Genomic DNA, 25,587 nt, shown 5'->3' on the forward strand with positions numbered 1-25,587 from the left:
GCGGGCTGATGTGCCAGAGGCAGGATCTGGCTGAGAGGCACTTACCTCAGCAGCTCCCAGCCAGCAGCCCTGCAGGAGCCTGAGCTGCAGTCACAGGCTGTTTCACATGGTTTTGTAATGGGCAGGTGGGAGGAGAGAGAGAGAGGAAACTTCACACGCTGCCCCTGCCCTCAGCAAAATTTCTTAGCTCCTATTGGCCAAAAATTGGCCAATGGGAGCTGAGAGATTTTGCCTGGGGGTGGGACAGCATGCAGTTTTTCTCCTCCCTCCCTAACGTCCAGCGCACGAAGCAGCAAGCCTTTAAAGTGGCTGCAGCTGCTCTCTGCCAAAGGATCCTGGTGAGGTGGCCATGGACCGGATCCGATGGCTTGGTGGGCTGGATGCAGCCTGCGGGGCCGCCTCTTGCCCACCCCTGATATAGATCCTCATACTGCGCTCCTCATCGTCATATCTGAGTCTTTCTCAGTAGTGAAGTAACGAATGCGACTAACATCTGCTCTCTCATCTCAGCAGAGGGAGAATTGTGTGCTGGGAAGTGTCTTGTTGTGGTAGTGAAGTTATTTTGCTTTTTGTTGATGGTATGTATTTGCTAGATAAGACAAGGTCCAAGACGGGGTTATTGTGATTGTTCTTAGTTCCTAGAGAAGTTCACTCTATAGTCTGAGACCAGCCTCTGACAGAGTTCTACCTCCTGCACAGATGAGCTTTACCCTGATTGCAGAAAGTTTCACTGAGCCACAGGAACAGAGTTGTTGACCAAGGTCTTCATCCTAGAGATTTAGCCTGTCCTCTAGGTATCCTGAATCCAGACCATGGAGCTCCTGGAAAATTAAGGACTATGACTCTCAACTTGATTTAATATTCTATTAGAAACCAGTACTCAGAATGATGGCAGGTGACATGCTACAGCATTTTGTGCTGGGTGAAATATCCTAAGTACTGAAGCCTTTTTGCTCATTTATATCACATTACTGAACTCCAACCAAGAGGTGACAGAGGTGAGATTCACTGAGACGAGACCATCAACCTTCTGGGTGGGACAAGCTCTCCTAGGCAGCGGAAGGTGACAGAATGTGTTCTTTGTAAATGCTACAATGTGATCACTTAGTGCCAGTGAGGCTCTGCTACGTGGTGAATTGACCACTTGTGGGTGTGTACCTCCAGCCAAGGGAGACTGCCATGCAGCTGCCAACTTCTCAAAATGCTTTTCTTTGCCCACCAGCTTCTCCTCACTCTTGCTCAAGTTCAGCTTCAGCATCAGCTAGTTGTTCTTGAGCTGACCTTGTCTAAGTACTGGACCATGTTGGTCGCAGTGATGTGGTAGTATGTGGTAAAGGGCACATAGAGTGGCATGTTATCTGCCCTTGAGTCTATGTCTCCTGAGCAATTTGCCTAGTGCAGTGATTAACCAACCTTTTTCCCATGGAGGAACCCCTAAAATAATTTTTCATATCCCAAGGAACCCCTACCTATGAAAATGTTTGCTTGGCCAGAAAAAGTTGACAGCAGGGACTGGAATTCAATTACTGCTAAATTTTTTCAAGAAAATGTATTTGTAAAGAGCTTTTGTGTGTGTGTGTGTGTGTGTGTGTGTGTGTGTGTGTGTGTGTGTGTGTGTGTGTGAGCTTACATTGTAAGAAAAAAAATTGGAGTATTTTTCCTGTCTTTTTTGTATTATCTAATCTTTTTTTTCAAATATTCTCCTCCTCTTGCCTCGCTCTCTTTTTCTTCTCCTCCCCCTTCTGCCTCACTCTCTCTTTCTCTTCTCCCCCTCCTCCTGCCTCACACTCTCTTTCTTGTCTCCTCCTTCTCTTGCCTCTCACTCGCGGAGCCCAAATGGCCACTTGCTCCCACATGGCAGGCCGGCTGAGTGGTGCAGAAGTCAGCCGAGCGCCAGGGCAGGAGGCGAAGGGCATGACAGAGGCTCCAGGCCCCCCCAGCTGAGCGGCGCAGAAGTCAGCCGAGTGCCAAGGCCGGAGGCGAAGGGCATGACAAATGGTCCAGACCCCACCCAGCATTATTTATTCCACGATTTCTCGCGGAACCCCTGGTGATGGTCTGCGGAACCCCAGGGTTCTGTGGAACCCTGGTTGGGAAACACTGACCTAGTGGCTGCATGTCGCTGTTGTAAGGACAGGAGGAAATTGATCTCCATGGAACACCCTAAATGACGGCTTTTGTGGTGAGGGTTCAGTTTCCTTTTATTATTAGGTGCATCTCTTAAGAAAGACTCAAAGCACATGAGCATGGATCCATACCACCTCTCTTGGGAGGGACAATAGTATCTACATGCTGAATGCTGCAGAGAGGCCTAGGAGGATGAGTGTCTTCCCTCCTCGCATTAAGAGGAAGAAATCATACACTATTCCAGTTCTGTATTCTGGCCTGAATCTAAATTGTGCTAGGTCTACATTGTTAGCTTCAGATGGATGAGTTTATAGTTGGCCTTTGGCTGTTTATTTTGTGAGCTTGCTCAGAAATAGGAGGTTTGACACTGTGCGGTAGCTGGCTAAAACTAATGTATCTAGCATGAGTTTCTTCCTTGTTGGTCAGAGCCCTGTGTGCTTGCAGTAGTAAGAGAAGATTCCTTTTCTGAACAACACTTTGGCTATTTCATTCAGGAGTTGCGCTCATTGCTTATTACTCTCTTTCATCAGCCAGGTCGGGCATGCATTGGATTCAGAAGTCTTGATCCAGAACTCCTGTAGAGTGTGCAGCGTTTCTTTGTGGATGAATGAACTGCACTCTGGGAATGCAGAGCTGGTTGGTGGGTGCAGACAGAACACATCCATGCTGTTTGAGAAGACATCCTGAATATGTGAAATAGGATGATAGTATTTTGCTTGGTGCTCTACTCTGGTGCCGATTGTGGGCTTTTAAGGTTGATCAAGCTGTTTACTCCCCTGGCTAGCAAATGGGGCAGGATTTCCCAGCCTCTTTTGACAGGCTGACGGGAATCATCTCTTGGCCTGTAATATAGTCTCAGCATAGGCTTGGGGGACTACATTACATTTCAGCCTGTCTGTATAGCCTCTGTTTCCCACAGTCAACACTCACATTTCCACTCCTCTCTGTTCATATGTCACAGAGTGTCAGAAAACCGTGAAGATCTGGGTACGTGATAAGAAGGAAGGGGCTATTTGAGGGGCCAGTATGTGAGTGGTCAAGGCTGGCATACAATTATAATGATTCACCATGTCCTCGGCTTCTTGTTCTTGTGCTGTTGTTCTTTGGCAGGGTTTAGACTTTGTTGGAGCCCTTGAGTCTTCATGGTTGAATCAGGATCATTGATGTTTCTTCCTGCCTTGGTTCTGCCCATTATAATCTCATCTAAATGGCCTGTGTTCTTTCCTTATGGCTTTTCCTTCCTCAGGAGCTCTAGCTAAACACACAGAGAGGGGAAGGTTCAGTTTATGGCCCCTTTGCTGTGCAGGCCCCATTTTAACAGGCCAGGTCTGGCCCCTGAGTAGTAGCACATTGGTCAGTGCTCATACAGACTTCGTTTTAGATGTGACATTATTATGATGATACATTCACAAAGCAGTGCTGCTGACTGGTTACGGTCGAGGCTTCTGGACTCTGGATTCATTCCAATGAATGCAAGCTTGTAGGGGCCAACACTGTGTAAGCAAAATAAAGATCATTGACTAGCAAGACCACCTGTCTGGGATGGCAGAGAGCTCCAGAAAGGGCCCGTCTTCTAAAGCAAGGAGCCAGGAAAAGTAATTTATGTTAAAACAAACTCTGTCATGAGTCATTTGACTTCTCCTCCTCCTGCATGCACAGTTTGTCTCAGAACTTCTAAGGCCAGCAGAACATCTGATACTCTTTAGGCTGAGTTGACATGAATGTGAGTGGATTATACAATATGCCCCTCTCAACCCCCATTTAATTTGCAGCTTATGTTTACCGGCTGTAGCTATTATTTACTTGTTTTTATGATGATGGAAGGGATCCTGCTTGTCCATGTCTCTGTTGCAGCCATGTCATCAAGTAGCTCAGCAAGTAGCAGAGAGACTGGTCTCTGCTTTATGCAACTATTGTTCCTCTGAGCAGCTGAGGCTGCCTCAGCCCCCTAGAAAAAGTACAACATAAAACCAAATGGAGGGAGGAAGCAGCAGATGGAGGGAATTTAACATTTATTGATACAACCACTTCTGATGAGCAAAATGGTTAACTGTACACTGTGCTCTGTGTATGGAGCAGCACGTAGCTGCATTTTTCCAGGAGCAGACCAGAGAATGAGTCACAATTCCTTCCCACTTACTCCAAGGGAAAGGGAAGTTACTTCCCCCTGTTCTGGGGAGCAGCACTCGCTTACTTTGGTCAGTAAGTAAGGGTGTTGCTAGGGCTCCTTCCACTCCCTAGTCCTTTCTACCCACCTACTTGCAGAGGGGAGTTATCAGACTAGAAGCCTTTATATCCCCCTTACAGCTGGAGTTGTAATTGAAGCAGGTCTGAGTAAGGATGAAGGATCTTACTCCACTGTGCTGTAAGTGAGGGCTGTGATTATCCAGACATTTATGACTGTTGACTGCTAAGACAACGTCTGCCTGTTTACATTTTCCCTTCCCATACTGTCTTTTGCCCTAAATTATCATATTTTCACCAGACACCCAAAGTAGGCTAACTGGGTTTATTGCATGTGGAAAATCTATATGGGGAAACCCAAGGGCCTATTTTGCAAATCCAGTTAACTACTTATGGCCATGGGGTATAAAATTGGAGAAGTGAATGTGAATTACTGCCTATGGTCAGCAAAGTTTTATTGTATTGGAAAGGGTACATAGCAAAAGATCCAGCATTGAGCAACATTAATAATACATAGCACTTTTCGTCTGTAGATTTTAATGTGCTTTACAATTAAGGTCAACTTCATTATCCCCATTTTTCAGACAGGGGAAACCAAGGCACAGAGCAGTATGGTTATTTGCCAAAAGTCAATCTGCAGGCTTGTGGTAAGACCAGAACCTAGAGCTTTTGAATCCTAAGCAAGAGCCCTGTCCACTAAGCCATAGTGCTATTAGAAAATGATTGGCTCTCAGGGCACACTGCCAACAGCAGTCTTTCCTTAATTATGCAGCATGACACCAGTCCTTCTCTAACAGTTAATTCTAAGTTGCATATTTCACCGGCACATTTTATGTGGCTACATTTGAACATTTCTGCCTAGCTTTTCCTTATCCAAATTCATAACAGTATTTTCTCAGTCTCTTTCAAACCTGTGATATTCACCATCTTTTCTATTGTAGCTTCAAGAATGTTAAAAATGTTAGGGAATACATTTATTTTTTTGGTCTGGGATTACATAAGTGTAATGAAATTCTCATTGTAACTTCTCGTCAGATATGCACAAAAATGAGTACCCAAAAGGGAGTGGTCCTCTTGCTCGGTCAGGCTTCCTGGATGTCCCTGAGGACATATTTGCACTTTAAGTTTAAGGAACAAATAAAATCTCTTAAGACTGTATTATATAGGGTCAAAGGATGTGTGGCTTTCACTGGCATAGGATACATAGGGGTGTGTTTTCCTGTGTACCTGACTAGCAGAATAGTAATAGGAAATAGTGCATGCATATTGGACCAGGTTCTGCCATCAGGTGTCTTAAGGTATGTGTACACTTAAACAGCATGCAGAATATAGACCTATAAATACCAGTACACGCCATAGGCAAGTAGAGAGAATCTGAACCAGCCTGAACCCCTAAAGCATATACCCTATTTCAGTTTCTACATACCCAGCATCAGGAAGGCAGCAGTAAAGGCTCTGTCAGGCAGCTTCCTGCTTTCTCCACTACCAAAGCCTTTCATTGCCACAAGTGTTGACACAGCCACCTATCACTGTGGGATGTAGCTACATGTATAGCACCTGTACTCGACTCACTCTTGGAAGTGTAGACAAGGCAGTTCGGTACATCCAGCATAAATGGACTGTAAGCAGTGAGGTGTGTAGCTTAATTAAAGGGAATTAAATGAAAGGGGCAATGTAATTGCTTGATGGTATTCATTACATGTGTCTGGTGGAGTCAGGAGTAATAGGTTGAACTCACAGGCAAATAGGTTATGAGTAAAATCAACAGTCTCAGTTTTTCTACATGTGGAAACAAGCAAATGGTAAGGCTGAATCCAATCCACTGTCCATGCTTTTGATTACATCGTAAGCAGCTCTGAAAGACAGCTCTCACACATCATCAGCACAAGCCTGGCTCGGATGTTTGTGTTTAATATTATATTTGCATTTTTGAACACTTCAAAATGTATTTATGGTGAAGTGGACTACAGTGTAATAGCAAAATATTTGCAGAGTACGCAGTGTTCCTGATCATTATAACAAGTTTAGATGGGAGTATAGAGACATCAGATCGTAAAGCAAAGATGCACTCATTTTGCTCAGCTGATGGCTGCATTGGCCATGTTGCAGAAAGCCAGAGGCCATGCATAAGATAACCTAAAGCCATGTTTAAGCACCTAAAATAGGCTGATTGTTCCAAATACCAAGCATTCTAAATTCAACTGAACATCACTGAGACGTGACCTCTGAAAATCAGACTGGAACCTCCTATTGAATACAATGGGGCCAGTATTTGGCACAGTCAGAACAATCAGTGCTGCCATAGGTAGCAGTTACACCTAGAAGTACTGAGTCTTTTGGACTCATATCTGAAACTGTTTTGTGTCATCTTGGATGAAAGAAACATAAAACGTACAAGTGGGTGGCCAGAATGCCTTGTTACTGTCTCCTGTCTCTTGCCTGGCTTGGTTCTATTTGTGTTTAAATTAAATTGCTAGACTCTAGACAGGCTTGAATTTCTTCTGCCCCTATAAAATGAAACAACTGACAGTTTTCAGGTTCAGATGCCCCTGTAGTTCCAGTTGTGTGGTGGAACATTGGGGGAGGGTAGTTCTGCCATGGTTTTGACACACAAAGGAAAGATGGCTAATACAGGATGAAACAGCTTGGTTAAAATAATTAATATAATCAAATTGTTATATAAATCTACCCGAAATAACCCAAAAACCAAGACAACAGAGCGAAGTTAGAGTAACAGGAACGTATTCCTGTAACAATTATAAAAGAGGATAGTTTTCCTCAAAGAATGGAGTTGTTAATTCCTCTCCCCATACCAATCTTGTCACTGACTTAGAAGTACCTTTTGAATTAAAACTAGCTATTTTTTAGATGTTGCAGTAAACAATTTCATAGCTGCTAATGGGAAATCAAAACAAATCTGGGATTTAGCGCTCTCGCAGTATTTGTGCTATTGACTCATCCTTACAACAGGAACATTAATCTGGAAATGACAAACAAGTACTAATAAGGAGATTGAAAGCTGTAAATACGTTATTACTTGGAGGGCTTAGCATTCGTACACCTTCCGCACTTCTTGGCTCATTTTGAGTAACACTGTGGATTGCTGTAAGCGACGTGGATTTTTACTCCAATTTCTGCTTATATCTCAGCAAGATGTTAATTTTCATTCATTTCATTTGCTTTTCTAAAGGTGAGTTCCATGCAGAGTAGAACTGCCATCCTGCTAGCATCTACACATAGTTATCTTTATTTATATTCAAAATATACTGGGCTCGCGCTCGCCATTCTGACGTCCCTGTAAACCTCATTGCAGGAAGGTTAAGGGACATTTTGGAACAGCACCTTATTTCGAAATTGCATAGCTTATTTCAAGGTAAGGGTGCTGTGTAAATGCTCCCTATGTGAGCTCACTAGAGCTGCACTATGAAAAGCTTATTTACTCCACTTGTGTTTTGACAGAATGGGGTTAAAATTCCTCATTAGAGTGAATGGAATCTGCTTCACCCCACAGGTAACATTCCAGCTGCCAGCATGAAGACCAGGCTAATGATGTGTTCTTAGTGAAACAGAAAGTGGCAGGAACAGTGAAGGATCATGTAAAAAAAGAGGAAAGGAGAGTAGCCTGGGTTTTCAGTGCATTATGTGCAGATTTGAGGACTGGGGAGAGAGAGGAACTCACCTCTGCTTAGATATAAGGGAACAACTTAAAAAAACTACAAGTCCAGCCTGAATCAAAATATCCTGCCTACTGAACTCCTTTCTGCAAAGTCTAATCCTAAACGATAACCCCTGAGACGAGATGGTGCCATATTAGATCTCAGCCACCAGCCAGCCAAATCCTGCGACCACTTGATGACTCACTTGCACACGAACTGCGCTTTTAATTCTGACCTGTACGGTTCAGACAGAACTGTGTATTGTTTTGGACATAGCCAGTTACACACTCGGCTCTTTCTCTCTTTACCAGATTAAAATGAATGCGCTTTGGGGGTATGTCTACACGGCAATAAAACACGTACGCTGGGCCTGGCTAAGCTGACTCGGGCTCACAACCCTCAGCCTGAGGAGTTATAAAATTTCAGTGCAGATGTTTGGGCTCAGGCTGGAGCCTGGGTCTGAGACCTTACGTGGGGGGCAGGAGCCAACACTCCAGTCTAAGCCCGAATATCTGCTCTGCAGTTTTATAGCCCTGTAGCCCAAGCTCCATGAGCCTGAGTCTGCTGACACAGGCCCACTGCAGTGCTTTATTCCCATGTAGACAGACCTAAAAGGTCTCATGAGGAAGGAAATGCCTCAGACCTTTTAAAATTGCGACTTGCCAATAAATAGAGATGTGAACAAGTAACCAGTTAACCAGTTACCCAGTAAGCATCACCCTAACCAGATAATGCTTATCGGTACGCAGCTCCCTGCCTGCGGCCTACCATGGGTGGAGGGCTACTCCAGCCCCATGGGGGTGGGAGCTATGTCCCCCCCCCATGTGGGAGGGGCTGGGAGCAGGAGCTGGCTGTCCTGTGCATGGCCCTGTTGGCTCCTGCTGCTGGGAGCCCTGTGTGCAGGGGGGCTGTGAGCTGAAGCCAGCCCTCCCAAAAGTGGGTGGGGGGAGATAGGGGCAGGAATGGGATCCTACGTAATCAGTTAACCAGGTTTTTAATCCCTACTAGTAAGACAGGTTTTGTAATATTACTCGAATCAAAGACTCTTTTGTAGCTTGGTGATAGATGGAGATTTAATAGTCTGGTTTCGTATATAAAAAGAAGTCAAGCTTGATTGACAGCTAATGTGATGGGCACAGGAGGGCTTGCCATTTGTTGACAAGGATGGCTAGCTTCCTCCTAATATGATCAAAAAGTTGACTTGCCACGTTTTATTGCTGCAGCATGAAAGGCTATTGAAACACAGAAAGACACTGTAAGTGTAAAAAGATATCCAGCGACACAGAGGTTTTAGTAACAAAGAGGGCTATATTTCTCATTGGCAGACCCTCTCCAAGAGATACAAGCCAACGTTTATAATTAGCCAGAGGAGCAGAACTGGACAAGTTCACATCTTGAAAGCGCAGTAGACCATAAGGAGTTTCCTTAAATTTTATTCTCATTTCAGAATGGCTGGATTCAGTTCTACAATCTTAGGAATGTGTGTGGTGTAGTCTCCTTGCCCCCAAAACACCTGCAAAGCTCCTCATGCTGCATTTCTGAAAACAAGCCGAGCCATAAACAACATAAACCAGCCAACACAGTGGGCTACCCTGTAAGCAAGAGCAACTTGTCTGATTCCCCAATCAGAGTGAGCAAAGCTGAGAGGGGCAGTGGATCATTGACAGTCAGAAACAGAGAGATGATAGCCTCGCCACAATCCCGTAGCACATTACAAACATCCAGCCTCCCAGATTTGTGGAAGCACTTGTCAGTGAGAGGGAGGAGGTGTCAAGAGAACTAACAGTAGGAATAAGGGTGTGTCTCACTGCGGAGCGCCTGCTTCCTTAGTAGAAAAGCCTGAGGAGATCAGAAGAGGCTCTTCATCACTCTCTGTCCCTGTCATACTTGATCCCCTGTGCACCCAAGAGCTTTGAGGCGCTTTTTGGCTGCATCTCCCTTAAGCATTATGTTCTTTTTTTCCCCTGGCTCCCCCACTGCAGTGGAATGTCCTTCCTGAGGTGGTTCACTTAGCTACGACAATTTCCTTCCTCCCAAAGGCTCAGCTCTTCCATTCAGTCTTCAAGAAACTAACAAATTGTGACTTGGCTGGTGTAGGGATAAGGGGCTGCCCCATGACACCTGTGCTCTGGCTGCCCACATTATGTAGTAACACAGGAGGGAAAACGGGCTCCACTCCACAGAGCCACTGCGTTCCCTCCCTGGGCGAGAGCGTAGGGCACACACTCAGCAGTTGCTTCAGCAGCCTGATCCTCCAGCAACACAACTGTACTAGTGCAGCACATAGCACACAAGGTGCCTAGCATAGCTGACTCCTTCCCTGGAGCAGCAGGGAAACCAGAAGGGAGACTGAGACTCCATGTCACAGTCTACCTCACGGACTGCTTCAGAGGCAGCACATCAGTGCTCTGCCCCTTCCTGCAGATGGATCATTAAGTCCCAATCAACCTTAAGTTATTTGTTGAATGAGTGAGTCAATGGAGGGAATGGCATGCCAGGAGGAGGGCTGTAAGGAGACTCAAATGAGATGCACTAGAGGGATGAATCCCCAAGCCAGCAAAGCATTTAAGTTTGTGCTTATATCAAAAGGGCTTAAATGTAAGGTGAGATGATATGCTCTCCAGGGCAAGAATGGTTTAAACAGGACCTAGGACATTTAGCACCAATGCAATCTACGTATTAACATTAATAGTCAAATGATTTGGATAATTACAAATAATGAATAAACTTGTCAAAATCCATAGTTTGTGAACAGGCACAAGGACTCTGTTTGCTGGCTTCTTTGGTCACCATGCAAAGGTCAGCCTTTCTCGGAAGGACGTGCTATCGCAGTTTTGCACGGTGTCAAAAAGACAGTTACTTTGTGTGGAACAGGTCGCTGTGCTCTTTGGCTACTTATTTGTCACCTTGGTCAACATGAATCACAATGTTCTCGTCTCTGTACTTACCTTTAAAAGGACAGGATTCTCTCTTGCCTCCAACGGGAGTGCATTTGGCAGCCGTACCACCCTTCCACCTGCCAGTTCAAGCTTCATCAGTCATTCAATAGTCAAAAGGCTTTTTAAATATCTTACTAACATGTGTCCCCCATTTTGAGAATAGAGGGTTGTATGAATTCGGTGCTGACAGAATTGAGGGAGTGTTCTTTTTATCCCCAGTGAACTGTCTTTATAGTGGTTATATAACATCAGCCAGGAAATCAAGAGAGCTACTGACTTGAACAGTTGACTTCTTTCCTTCTGCTGTGCCTCCCAGTTCTAAATTCCCCACTGATTTTCCAGATCATAACTCTTCTGGGTTCTACCTCTTGCCCCCTAAAAAACAGCATACTTTGCCTGGTGATACTATGCCCCCTAAACGGGATGTTAAGTGAGCTTTACCATAGAAATTCGGTACACTTGTCACACGTGGAGCACTGTGGCTACTTTCATACTCTCTCAGTCCTGACATCTCACTCTGACCCTTGTTTATTACAACAGAAGATATTTTAAAGGCCTCTATTTTTTTATATGAGCAATGATCCTGGTTAATTCCCTTAGTACAGTACAGTCTGTAGAAAGTGAGTGTGTTCCTTGGATACTCGCACGTGCTTTCTGGCATTTCTCAAGCAACTGTAACTAGAAAAGAAATAAACACAAATCAAAACTTACAGCTGGGATTTCACACCTTAACCTCCTTACAGACCCTGGAGTGTAGTGAAGAATGTACTTGAAAAATGGGAGGCGGTGAAGTCCATTCAGCTGGTGTTGGAAAGATGTGAGTGAATAATTGGCTGCATTCACACAGAGAACTCAGGAACTGTTGAGAATATGACCGTTTTCTTAATGCAATAATAGTGAAGCAAAGTGGCTTCAGAAATTGTTCTGATGACAAAATCCCAGCTGAATACCCCAGGACTGTGGCTGGAAGGCACGGTGTGGAGACTAGGGTTAGGGAGGTATGTGTATAGATTGGCTAGAGCCAGAAAATGTTATGAGAGTAAATGAACATATGGAATGAATTGACCAAACCCTCCTCTTCACCTGTAAAAATGCCTTAGCCATAGCTCATAAAGCAAATACAGATGCAAAAATAAAATTAAAAATACAGTTACCAGATGGCAAATAAAAATTTGAAGTAACGGGGAGGAAAGCTGTATGTACAGTAAGAATGTGACAAGAAATCAATTGAATAAACCTGCATCCTACACCAGCAAAAGCCTGTATCAATTCTATAGCCAAGTGAGGAGATGCCAATTTCTAAATCTCTTTCTCCCATCCCCTCCCAAGAGGAGGCCTGCTGATTTCTCAATAGCTCCATTCATCATATAGATAAAAAATATTAGTGTACAATCCAGGGGACCCAATCCCATACATCTGCTGCCAAGGGCCTACAGAGGTGAAATGACTTGACCAAGGTTACAAAACAGGTTAGTGGCAAAGCCAGGACTAGACCTCACTGGTGCTCTTGCCATTGGACAATACTGCCAAACAACGTAAGATATCAAAGTCTGGTACATGGTATCATAGACTCCTTTGCAATTTCAGTTAAATACAGTATTCTTTTTCACTCTTTCTCCTAAAATATTCTGATAGTGCTGTTACAATAGCTGCTTCATTCCACCCCAGAAGCAGCCACATTTCAGGGAAGGGTGATACAGTTACTCCAATGCATGTATATAGCTAGTTTTATACACACAGAAAAGGACTTCTGAGCACCACTGTAGGGGTAAGGACTGCTGATGCACCGTTTAAAGACAACTGAGTCACTGCACCCAATGCCAGTAATTCTTGGAACTGAAACAAGAGCTCAACTGTTGGACTTTTCCCACTACCCATGTAAACTGAAACCACCACTAAGCTGTCAGACTGGCATCTGATCTGCTGTGGGCACAGTGTGGTGCCAGCTATAAAGCTCCCACAAAGCCAGCTGCTTAATTATTTGTTAGTCACATGCAACAGAGATGGGTCACAGAAATGCACTGACTCAAATCAACAGCAAAATAATCTAAAATGAATAACAGTGTGGCCAGTACATAGACCCAAACCAACTGTCCAGTTGGTAGATGATAGGATAATGAGAATTGACCCTCATTCCTGTTCTAAATTTGACCTCCTTCAGCAGCAGCTGCACTTCCACTGCTGCTCCTCTTATGGTTTTGTCCATCTGCTTGTCCAGTCGGGTGAAAGAGCAGGTTCCCTAGGAGACAGCGCTGTGGTGGGTACATTTCATCAGTGCTAGTCATTGAATAAGAGCACAGCTAAGTGCTTAGGAGGAGGAGTTGGCAGTAGAGCCATTTCTACATTTGCCTTTGCTACTACCATATACCATTTATACATCTATTCTTCTCCTTTCTTGTACTAGCATCATATTTATTGTATTATTGTAACACTTAGAGACCCCAGTTAAGATGGAGACCTTGTTGTCCCAAACATATAGGCTGTGTCTACACTGGGCCACTTATTCCGGAAAATCAGCCGCTTTTCCAGAATAAGCTGCGAGCTGTCTACACTGGCCCTTGAATTTCCGGAAAAGCAACAACACTCTACTGTACAAAATCAGCCGCTATTCTGGAAAAACTATTCTGCTCCCGCTCGGGCATAAGTCCTTATTCCGGAACACTGTTCCAGAAAAGGGCCAGTGTAGACAGCCCAGTAGTCTTTTCCGGAAAAAAGCCCCAATCGCGAAAACGGTGATCGGGGCTCTTTTCCGGAAAAGCGCGTCTACATTGGCCACCGATGCTTTTCCAGAAAAAGGGCTTTTCCAGAAAAGCAGCCTGCCAATGTAGATGCTCCTTTTCCGGACAAACTGAAAACGGAATAGTATTCCGTTTTAAGCAGTTCCGGAAATTCATGCCAGTGTAGACACAGCCAGAGTGGAAGATATTCCCCGCGCTGAAGAGTTTACAGTCTAAGAATATGTCTACACTGCAATTAAAAACACAGGCTCAGGGTAAGGAACTGTATTTAGTAGATGTTCCATCCTGGACTGCAACCTGAGCTTTGGGACCCTCCTTGCAGATTACTAGCACTTGGGCTTCAGCCAGAGCCTGAAGGTCTGTACTGCTATTCAACTGCCCCTTAGTCCAGGTGAGCTGGCTCAGGTCAACTGCAGGTTTTTAATTCCAATGTAGTCATAGCCTAGACAAGACAAACAAGAGCTAGGTGAGAAGGAAGAAGTTCTGTGCCCTGGCTGCCCATTTTATAGACAGGCCGCTAAGACAATTAAAAATTAAACTACATGGCCACAGTCGTGCAAGGAGTGTGTGGCACATCTCATGTATTCCAGTCCAGTGTCTTAACCACAAAACCATCCTTCCTTGGGATGGACAGCCCAAACAAGGCCTATGATCCAAGCCCCTCTTCACTCCTAATATCACCCTTCCCGAGCAAACTTGGTTGGATTTGTTAAGGTTGTTATACTTTTGGGTTCATGTTTCCTTCTTTCCTAGCAGCTGAGGAAAAACTTTCACTCTTCTCTCTAGCCTCTATATAGTCCTCCAAACCAGAGTGCCTCACAGTTTTTAATTGTTGTATGCAGTGGAGTTGTAGCTGTGTTGGTCCCAGACTCTACCTCGAATTGTCCCTTAGAATATACGTTAACTGTTAATAATAAACTTTCGGTTAAACTTTGCATTTAGCTGTGACACCTTCACAAAGCTGTGACCTTTCCAAGTCCTGAAAAGGAGCTCTAAGCAGCTCAAAAGTGTATCTCTCTCACCAACAGAGATATTATTTCACCCACCTTATTACACACTTTTTAATTAATTTCTCCTCCCAAAATGCCTCTGTGGTGAGAAAGTGCTAGTATCCACATTGGGCATTGGGGGACTGAGGCACAGAGAGGCTAAGTGACATGCCCAAGTTCACACAGGATGTCTTTGGTAGAAAAGAGACTTGAAAAGTCTCTGAAATTGCAGGCTAGTGCCTTAGCCACTTAACCATCCATCCTTTCGATTTCTTCCTCATCCTACCATTGCCTCTCCTGCCTCTTACTTGCATGCACAAACATTTACAACCAAAGATACCAGAAGTCTTAGGGTTACAAACACAAAACAAAGCAGTTGTATGAAACTTTCCAGCTTTCCACTAACCCAATATAAAGTCAAATGTTCACACTTTGGTCTTAAGTTTGAAAAGTTGGTGTAGCTCTAATATTTATACATAATGTGGTTTGAAACTTGGCTTGCTACAATCCAAATGCCACAGGGAATTGAGTTATGGACTTTAGACTTTGTACACTGTGCCAAGATCTGTCCCTGCAACCCAAACAAATTTGAGAAAAAAGAAGACTAGCATTAATATAGTAGACAGTCCATCACATACTTTCTTCATATAGTCATATACCACCAAAAAGCAATGTTCTGGTAGGGATGTTACATGACTACATTTATTTGACTCCTATAAGCACAGATAATACAAATTTGGATCACTAATCTGTCAAACAAACTGATCCCTAAATAAAAGTCCATAGGAAACAGCATCTCGCTTAGCATTCTTACAAGGACAACTTTAAAATAGTTCTTAACCATCAGCATTACAAAATTACTCTTTCCCCTCAGTAAATGCTTCAGCAGGGACTGTGCCCAGAAACTATAATGCAGGTTAAATGCAAACAAAAGGAAACACTTATTCATAGAGTGCACTGTAAATCTGTTGAACTTATTTGCGGCAGCATCTTTTGAAGGCCAAAATTATACCTGGGTTCAAAAAAGAGCTAGATAAGTTCCTGGTCCGTCAACGGCTATTAGCTGATGTGGTTGTGAATACAAGTCTAATCTCGAGGAAACCCTAAACATCTTATAGCCAGAAGTTAAGGGTGAATACTTCAAACTGCTCTCTTCTGTACCTTCTCCCTGAAGCCCTGGTTGACCACTGCCAGAGACAGATTATGGCTGTTCTTATGACTTTCTGGCCCTGGGAGACCCATGTTCTGAAGTATCTCACATCCTGGCTGAGTGCTCTAACTTCTGGATTAAAGGGCATAAGGGGACCAACCCACTACTCATGTTTCACGTGGAGTCTGATTTGTTAGGTATATTCTTACGCCGACTCCGAGAACACCTAGCAGATCTGGTCCCACAGGCAAGAGAGGCAAGGGAAAGCCATATTTGTGGATCCTACTGGTGGGGAAGCTCTGAGTAGGTTGGCAGCATCAGGGCTTTAGTGGCTTTGCACATGCCTAGTGGCAGAAATGTAGGGGACTTTCCCAATGAAAAGTTAGATGCTATGGGAATGTAGACGCCTACCAAGTGAGGCACCAACTCAGTAAGTTGTAAATTTTTGACTTAGGCATCTAAAGTGGCAGCTGTACCCCTTTGTAGCTCCAGCCCAGAGTACCTACTGGCATGTCTACGCTGCCACAAAAGACCCATCCAGCTGACTTGAGTCAGCTAGCCCGGAGCAATACGTCTTTCATTGCCAGGGCTTGACAAACGGCGGCGAAATCCACACGCCATCCCCATGCTGCGCATGTGCAAGACCCACATTGCACATGCATGCGCTGTGGTGAACAGGGCGACCGGCTAAAATCTACTCGTGACGGGAGAGTAGATTCAATGATTTGTCGAGCCCTGTTCATTGCAATGTAGATGCAACCCAAGGAATTTTGAACATTCAGGGTCTGTCTACATTGCAGGGCTTAACTCAAAATAAGCTACGCAAATTAAGCTGCGTCAGTTCTGTATCTTATTTCAAAATAACTTATTTTGAAATAGGGAGTGTCTACACAGCACTTATTTTGAAATAGAGCCCTCTTCCTCCGGCTTCCCTTACTCCTCATACAATGAGAGTTACAGGAGTCAGAATAAGAAGTCTTCCAGCTTGACAGTATTTTGACACTTTGGAAATAACTGCCTGCTGTGTAGATGCGAACTAAGTTATTTCGGAATAGCACTAGTTATTTCAAAATAGTGTTGCTGTGTAGACGTACCCATAGACTTAGGCTCCTCACTCCATTAGCTGTTTTTCAAAATGCTGCCCAATGTGTATAAAGCTTTACTGAGCTACATCCCATTACATCTTAGCTTTGGAAAGATTATTTTTCTTTTTTCTCTCATTTTTAAAAGGGCAGAGGTTAGAATTTGCCTCATGTTTTATATACTTTAAAACAGTGTTTTCTCTGGAAATTGGGGTTATGGTACCAATGGACAATTCTGCTCCATGTATAGTTTTTAGGTCCCTTTGCAGGTTCAAAATAAGCTGTTTGAATAATATACATTCTTGTTCGTATAAATCACTTAAAGGTTTATCACTTAGATACGTCAGTGATGGGCAATGGTTTTGTGCACCCAGCAGACCTCACCATGACATTATTGGGGGATCTGTTGTATACTGAGGGCAGTATATAGTCCTAAATTTATTACTTGACCTATGGACCATGCTTAGAAAAGGAATTCAGCTCAATCATTAATCATTGCAGAGTGAGTTTGCTCTGGAAATAGTATAGATAATACACTTTAGACCTCTAAATACAAACAGGCATTACTGGTATTATTTACCACAACATTGTAGTTCGATGTCGTCCTGTGAAACATTGTTGGTGTTTAGAGAATTGTGTCCGCTGGCCTTGTTTATCTCTTACCCACATACAGAAGTGGGCATTGCCATTCTGCTATATTTCTCATTGGTAAGCAGGGGTGTTTACTGACTTGTATCTGCCTCAGCTTTGACACTATAACAAAAGGGGGTTAGTAATCATGAATGCATTCTTTTATTTATGCTCCACAGTGCCTCTATTTTTTTCTGCATAAACCCTTCACTTGCCTCTTGCCCAGCCTTTAGAAATGATGATCAAGTGTGAACTTTCATGGTTTATTTATAGTGTAGCTTTTATGGGAAAAGAGAAAATGATTAAAAAGCAATTTTACAAAATATTTTGTTTTAAGAGAGAATTCATTGTGTTTAAATCACTGTATTCATTGTAGAGTCTAGACTGGCGAACAAAAGAACTTGTATCGTCATTCAAAGTAAGAGCGCACAATTCTTGGTGACTGGCATTATGGATTTGGATGCAAACCTCAAATAAACTATTTCTGAACAGTAGTATTATGATTGTGCTATATTTAAGGCTGTGTTGGAGACAGGATATTAGACTAGATGGACCATTTAATCTGTTTCAATAGAGCAATTCTAATATTCCTTTGTTTCTGTTTTCATTATAAATTCATATTTTAGTGTGTTTTTTCTTTTTTTCATAACTGCTGAATAACATCTCTTCTGAGGGTAAAGTATTTTGATCAAATTAACAACAGCCAACCTGACTTTAAACAACAACAAAGTATCAGTGAAATACAAAGAGAGAAGAAGAAGAAGAAATTATAGCAAGTAATCAGTTGAGATATTTTCAGCATCCTAACATGGATGAAATATTATTTGGAAATTGCTGACTGGCCAGTTTAAAAATTCTCTTTGCTGTGTTGTCATGGCGGCTATGATCAGTTCACTGTAGCTCACTAATATGTAAATATTGATTAACGTGACTCTGACGTATTTAAAAAGACAAAAGTATTTGTCTAATAGACTAAAAAAGGCAGTTTGGGTGCTAGTTTCCTCTGTGTTTTAAAAAATATAAGAAATGTATGTCAGTGGTGGTGAATCAGTTCAGAAAACTAAGCAGCAAGACAGACCCTGTTTTCTGGTTTTGTGAATAAGGACACCTTACTCCATCCTGCTTTTTGACTCCCATTATAATCAGGTGCCTTCCCCACACAAGCCCAAAGGGGCCATACAGCCACACTAGATTACATGCTCAATTTAAATTCACTTGTGCTCAAGAAGCAGCAGGTATGCCTGTATGTCAGTGAGGGGCAGCCTATGCTAGTGAGTGGGTCGCATGAGTGGGCCTCCTTCACCCCAAGGGGCCGCAAAATGGTTGTAACCAAGACGGTCTCTGGGAAAGGTTAATTTTGCTATCTGCGCTGTGTCCCTAGAATTTGCGGGCTGTGCCATTTGAACCCTAGCAGCACTTTGATTGGGCAGAGGGAGCACCCAGCTTGTGCAGTGTTGTGTGCAGTTAGCATACCTAATGTGCCCTTTAAGTTTAAAGAACTACATGGAAAAAACCCAGCAGAATCTGGCAACCCTGGGCGTGGGCAACGGTAAACAAAATTTCTCGTGGGGCACCCACAGAACCCCAAGGGCCGCAGGTTGCCCACCAGTGCCATAGATGCTAGAACCACACGCCTGGCTTGAAGTGGTTTCCATTGTATACGAGGTTTCCAGTTTTGTTCAATGGCTCTCAGCACCCCCACTCTACAGATTATTCCAGCAATTGTTCTATTTAAAAATAGGGGAAGTCATGGGAAGGACAGAAGGAAACTCAACTCTGAGGAAGAAGGGAGACCTCCAATTTTGACTTTAGAGTGCTTATCCCAACCTGTCTAGAATTAGTACAGCCTCTCCCCAAGCTACGAACGAGTTACGGACCAAACACTTGGCCATAACTCAATCCATTCGTAACTCGGACCCCATTGAGTTACATGCGACTGCACTGTTCGTAAGCGCAGGTCGTGTTCATAACTCGAGGACCGCCTTTATGACCATGGGAGCTTTAGTCGTAAGTGCGAACGGTTGTAACTCGACCGTTCGCAACTCGGGGAGTGGCTGTACATTGGGATTAATTACTTTCTCTACTCCAGCTCCTGCTGAAGTCAATGGAAAGATTCCCATTAATTGCAGTGAGGGGAATTAAGCCCATGTTGCCTCAAAGTGTCCTGGGGCACGTTTAAGGGCATGTGGCAATACACAGGCCTGCCGAAAAGTACCTGCCATCTAACGCTCAGCCTGCACTGGGATCTGCACCATAAATCAAAATATATGCAGTTTGAGCTACGTAAATTGTGTATCTTATTTCGATGCTATTTCAAAATAGCTTATTTCATCAATTTCGAAATAAAGCACTATTCTGAAATGTGCCTTACTCCTCGTAGAATGAGGTTTGCAGGGACATTGGAATAGCGAGCCCGAAATAACAAGCTTGCTGTGAAGACGCAGGATAGCTATTACAGAATACTCCAGTATCCCGAAATAGCGTTGCTGTGTAGATGTAGCCTTAGGTGAATAACAGCTTAAAAATAAAGCCTGCCTACAAGTTGAACCTTTCTAGTCCAGCACTCTTGGGACCTCACTGGTGCCGAACCACAAGAGGTCAATATTGTCTAGCAGCATGACCGATACTTCCACTGCTTACTGGGCACTTAGAAGACATTTAGGGATAAATTAGAGTTAAATGACAGCACAGAACACTGAGAGCCAGGCCTGGTGGTTGTAACCAAATATTATGGGGCTGCAGAAAACTTGGCCACACCCATGCTAAGCAGACTTCCAGCTAACTAAAATCAAGCTGGACCATGGATGTTGCTGGACCAGAGTGCTGGACTAGAGAAGTTCAACCTATACATGAAGCCTGGATCCAAGGAGCAACCCATGGCTTTTTTATTACTGAACAGCATACAGGGCTATAGCAGTTCAAAGAACAGGTGGGAGGAGGGTGTGTGTGTGTTGTGCTTTCATTTCCCTAGTATAGTATAGCTTGTAAGAGCAGTTAGCGGTATGTTTTGGACTCGTGTCACTTCACTGAGTTAATTGCTTGTACTTTTCAAAAGTGCAGTCTTTTTTCCCATGTTCACTATTCACCTGCAGTTGAATTGTGGCTAGAAGTAGAAACCTGTATAGTAATACAAACAAGGTTGATGCAAAAATTTTAATCCCTTAAAATATTTCATGATTGTGTGTTTATACTGTACTTAGGGGGGCAGAGCTAACGTAAGAGGGAAAGTATTCTAAATTGAACCAGAGGAAATGCTTTTTATTTAGTATCTTCTTACTGTTCATTCATTTCAAATGGACTATAAACGCTCTACAACCTTTGTAGAAACTGATGGCGTTTGTAAACTACAGGCTCCGTAATCCCAAGCAATGGTTAATATCCTTTGTTATAGAACAGGAAATAAGAAAGGAAAGTAACCCTTTTTTTTACATAAACATGGACTTAATTTTTGTAACCAAAAAGGACATCAGATTTCCCGATAGAATCATAGCCTGGAGCTGTGTGTTGTGGTTTCTGAGTCCTCATGAGTGTGTGGGAAGAGAATGCATCAGCTCTTCAGAAATGGCACCTTTGAGGTGTTCTTTGAGGATTCATTCTCAGAGTGGTAGCCATCTGCTTATTGTTTGGGGAGATTCAATTTGTGTAAGAACTGTCTACGTTGCCTTTGCTTTGTGTGTATGCAGCTGAAGGATCAGAGATGAGCCAAAGTAGTTTTGATCAAAACATACTCTGCTGGTACAGATCCCCAAAAGGGCTCTGAGCCAGGACCCGGTGGAGAGAGAGGGCCCAGCAAGGCCCGAGTTGAACCAGGACTACAATGTCTTTGGCCAAGGGGAAGGATCAGACATCTCTGCCCCTTTCTGCCTGGGGAAACAAGAGAATGGAAACTGGAGGGGGAACTAACCACTAGACAACCAAGGCTTCTGAGCACAGAATTATAGGCAGTAATAACAGGGCAGATTTAGGCTTCTGGTTGGGGAATTAAAAAGCCTGCAATATTCTGATTCGATCTGTATGATTCTTTGGCTTGTTGACATTGATCTGCCTGTGGACGGTAGCTCTAATGCTGTACTATGAAATAGTACAACCCCTGATGTTTTTGTTTCCCTCAATCATGAGGTAATGAATCCAGCTAACTCCAATAGGACTACTCTTGTGAGTCTCCCAAACTTACCCCTCAGTCCTGCAAAACGATCCTTCTTCCATGGATACTCTGACACCTGCAGCGAGTCCTATTGATGGCAGCATGACTGTTCAAGAGGAGCCTCTTTCAGTCTCCACACCTGGCTTTGCTTTGGCTTTTAGCAGATCAGGATGGTGCTCTACATACTGCAGCTGAATACTAGAAAATGAGGAGAGCCATGAGCAATGTTGCAACATTTCATGAGTTGCATTTGGCTTCTGGAGCACACTTTGGCCTGCCTCGCTTCAGGAAATCCATACTTCAGAAAAAGGATTAAGAGATCTCTTCTAAAATACCACTTTATTAGAAAAACCAGCTCCCCAGGGAAGTGTGCAACATTTCCTGTAGTTGCCATAAATAATAAAAGACAGTCTTCTCTTTTCCAGAGTCTTACTAAGGAAGGGGAACAGATTTTTCCCTGGCTGAGGGTCCATAGTACTTTGTTCTCTGCTATATAATGGGATCGAACATATTTTAAAACATCGGTCTGTTAACCTGAAACAAAGTACATTAGCAGTATTCTGATCAGTCTTTTTCCCCCAGAAACACTTTGTTCTCGTTAAAAAGTATTTTAAATTGAAATTGGCATTTCCAGCTTGTATTTCTCTCTTAACAGGAGGCCATGGAGAGAATGGGAAAAATTGGGGAAATCGTGCGACCTAACCATGGGGATAAAAGGTAATTTTGATTTTTGATTTGATTTTTTTTAATGAGAGAAACCACTTCAACCAAATAAATGCCTGTCTCCTTCTAGGCCTGAGTGCAATGACATCTGCCTCCCTATTTGCATTGTAAGTTGACAGGGAAATGTCACAAAGTGGTAAAGGATATGGAGTAAAATTTTCAAACACGCCTAAATGATTCAGGAGCCTAAGCCCCATTTTCGGAAGTGATGTAGGCTCCCAAATCACTGAGGTGCTTTGAAAATTTTACCCATTCTTAAACTAGCTGTACGATCTCCATGTATTACAATTGTCTTCAGGTAAAAGATAAGGACACTCAGCATTTCAGAGGTGAAGAAGTAGGTAGGGCCCTGTATTATGGTGCTTTATATGTTACGTTGGAACAGCTCCAGTCTAACCATGGACCCCTCACAATTGCATCAACACTCTAAGCTCTTCCACTGAGTAAAAATGCCTAACCCTTATCATTGTGTGTTGGGGTTAAATGTGAATAGTGGTAGCAGTAGCCTTCAAGGAGATGGCAGTTCTATAGTGCAGGCCATGAATGTGCAGAAGTGTGTGAGCTCCACCTGCAGGCCTGTTAGAAGATCCACATGTACACTGATAAGACTCACTTTGGAGAGACTCAGATCCATGTACTATCCAGAGCCTGATTTTTCAGACAGTTTAGCAACTGAAATAAGTGTGTGCCAGCAGTTTCTGAAGGAAAACAGGCAGCCAGAGGTAAAATGCAGTACAAATCAAAACGTTAACAGTCAGTCAGAGGGAGCAGATCATTTTTCTGTGAGCAGGGGAGCTATAAATTATTGTACATAATACAGCCACTGCTTTAGTTTTCTCCAGGCTTGCAGAGTGAAAATCCTGCTTTCTCTCAGCTTCATTGGCAGCTGGGAGTCACCGGTATCTCTTAATGCGAGACAGCCCAAAGAATAGGGAGGTTTTGACTAAATGTAGGAGAGGCACTAGCAATGATTCCTGTAAGCTGAGCAATTGGGTGGCCACTCAGGAGAGATTCAGATGCCACCCAGCTGATTAGCAGAGTGCCCACAGCAACTACAACTAGTGCCTCGGTGCACATTTCACAATGTTTTCCACACATGGATGAAAAAATTAGATGGAACATTGGGCATTAGTATATTTGAAAAAAATTAGACCTGGGGACTAAATTCTCTCTGTTGGTCAATATAAATGGGCAATATGTCATAATATGCAACGGACTTGCCTTCATTTACACCAGCAGAGAATTCTGCTATAGGGGAGAATGTCTGAAAATCAAAATTAGGTATAGGGTAAGTAAAAGGCTTAATTATAACTTGAAATCACGTGTCTGGGTAAAAACTAGCTCTGGCAAAACACAGGAATCTACTGCCAATAAAACTTGTCATTTATAACTGAGTTAAAGCTGCTTGCCTGGTTAGAGTAAACATGCAGATTTAAACCTCAGAACTTTAAATGTGTTTCATTCTTTTAAACAGATTTTATGACAAGAAGTATGAAGTGTTTTTGAAACTTGCTGAACATCAGAGAGAGTATAAAGCCATCATGCAAGGCGTATAATCAACAGTTGTAGAGTCTGGAAACTACAGGGATTGTAGATTTTTCCAGAGGTTTACAATCGAAAGTTCGTAAGAATTTTGTCTCATTGTGTCATTCTGCTGAAATCAAAATTGTTCTTTTTAATTAAAATCTTGAACACGCAACATAAACTTGTCCATGTGAAAAGCAAGATGTCTCCAAATCAATTCCAACTTTACGCTTTGTCAGTATACGTACATTGTTGAAATATAAGTTGACAGTTGATATAACTGAGGTGAGGAGCCTGAGAGAAAGGAGGGGGAAGGAAGCCGCGTGCCTTTCGCCAGCAACCGAGCTAACCCTCCACTTCCTTGTCCCTCCGCCAGCCTTAGTGACTGGTCCCGCCACTTCCCTCAGGAAGCCGCTTCTCCCCACACTGCCAAGCTCTGTGCAGCCCCGGAGAGAGGCGTTGGTGTCTCATCTCTTCCCTCCCACACAGTGCCGGCCTAACCCATACTTGCGCAGCGGGCACGCAGCGCATGCATGGCTCCACCCCCAGGTGCACGGTGCTCCTTACCACTTCAATCAAGTGCCCTCCATAGGTTGGCGCCCTGGGCAGCTGCCCAGCTAGTCCCCCCTTAATCCAGCCCTGCTCCCACAGTACCTTAAAACCTTCTCCCGGATAAAAGGTTATCCCATGCAAAGTTTGGTTATAGGGTGTGTCTAACCTACATGGCTCCGTTGATGGAGCCATGTAGATTAGGCTAATCAGCAGAAGGAAATGAAGCCGCGATTTAAGTAATCGCGGCTTCATTTACATTTAAATGGCTGCCACGCTTTGCCGACCAGCTGATGATCAGCTATTTGTCGGCAGATCGGGGCAGTCTGGATGTGCCGCTGTCGACAAGGAAGCCTTTGTCGACCGGCGCAGGTATGCCTCATGAAACTTGCGCCGGTCGACAAAGGCTTCCGGCAATAGCTGATCATCAGCTGCTCGACAGAGCGTGGCAGCCATTTAAATTTAAATGAAGCCGTGATTATTTAAATCGTGGCTTCATTTCCCTCTGCCGATCAGCCTAATCTACATGGCTCCATCAACGGAGCCATGTAGTTTAGACACACCCATAGTGTCCAAGTTATTAGCACACACACATACAAACATTCTCCTTTATATATTAGATTTGTGTATTTGTTCTTGTTTTAATACCAGTGCCCAGCAAGTTAGGGCTTTAATCCTGTTTCAGAAGCAAAGGAGACAGCACTCACCATGAAGGGGAGAATAGAGAGTAGTTTAGCAGCCTTAAAAATCATACAACAAACCATGAAAACTAATTATGGCTCTGTTTTAGCTCACCAATAACAACATTTTTCACTCCCACGCTCTCAGCCTGTTGTTTGGCCACTCTCACACTGAGCCCTTACCATATAATAGCAATAACCTGTAAGCACATTTATATGAAATATGACCTTCAGTTTTATGCATTTGGCTTAATAGAAATTCCATTCTTTAGTAACGGCACAGAGTTATATTGTCACGCCAAGTTACATGCAAATAATGATACTCGGAGTATTTAAAAAATAACAGCCAGTTTCTTTATAAAAAATGAATGTTAGTAGTAGTTGGTAGTGCTCCAAAACAGCTGGTGACTTTAAAAAAAAAAGAAAAAAAAGAAACAATATGCTTCCTGCCTTGGAACTTATGGAAAATCAA

At 43.4% G+C, this 25,587-nt stretch overlaps 1 protein-coding gene across 9 annotated transcripts in view; it reads left to right on the forward strand.

Annotated features, from left to right (window-relative positions):
• FGGY (FGGY carbohydrate kinase domain containing) overlaps window positions 1-24,607 on the forward strand; it is a 318,624-nt gene extending 294,017 nt beyond the window's left edge. For 7 of the 9 annotated variants that reach the window (XR_012905874.1, XR_012905877.1, XR_012905871.1 and 4 more), the window contains one exon: window positions 22,295-22,319. Coding sequence is in view for 1 of the 9 variants with exons in the window: in XM_075936090.1 (XP_075792205.1) it covers window positions 22,295-22,356; window positions 23,837-23,918 (144 nt within the window). In the remaining 8 variants the exon portion in view is untranslated. Of the gene's footprint in view, window positions 1-22,294; window positions 22,357-23,836 lie in introns of those variants that run through there. The other 2 variants (XR_012905875.1, XM_075936090.1) reach the window with 2 other exon arrangements.
• The last annotated feature ends 980 nt before the right edge of the window (window positions 24,608-25,587 follow it).

Source organism: Pelodiscus sinensis, chromosome 9 (assembly GCF_049634645.1).
Source record: "Pelodiscus sinensis isolate JC-2024 chromosome 9, ASM4963464v1, whole genome shotgun sequence".
Classification (NCBI taxonomy): domain Eukaryota; kingdom Metazoa; phylum Chordata; order Testudines; family Trionychidae; genus Pelodiscus; species Pelodiscus sinensis.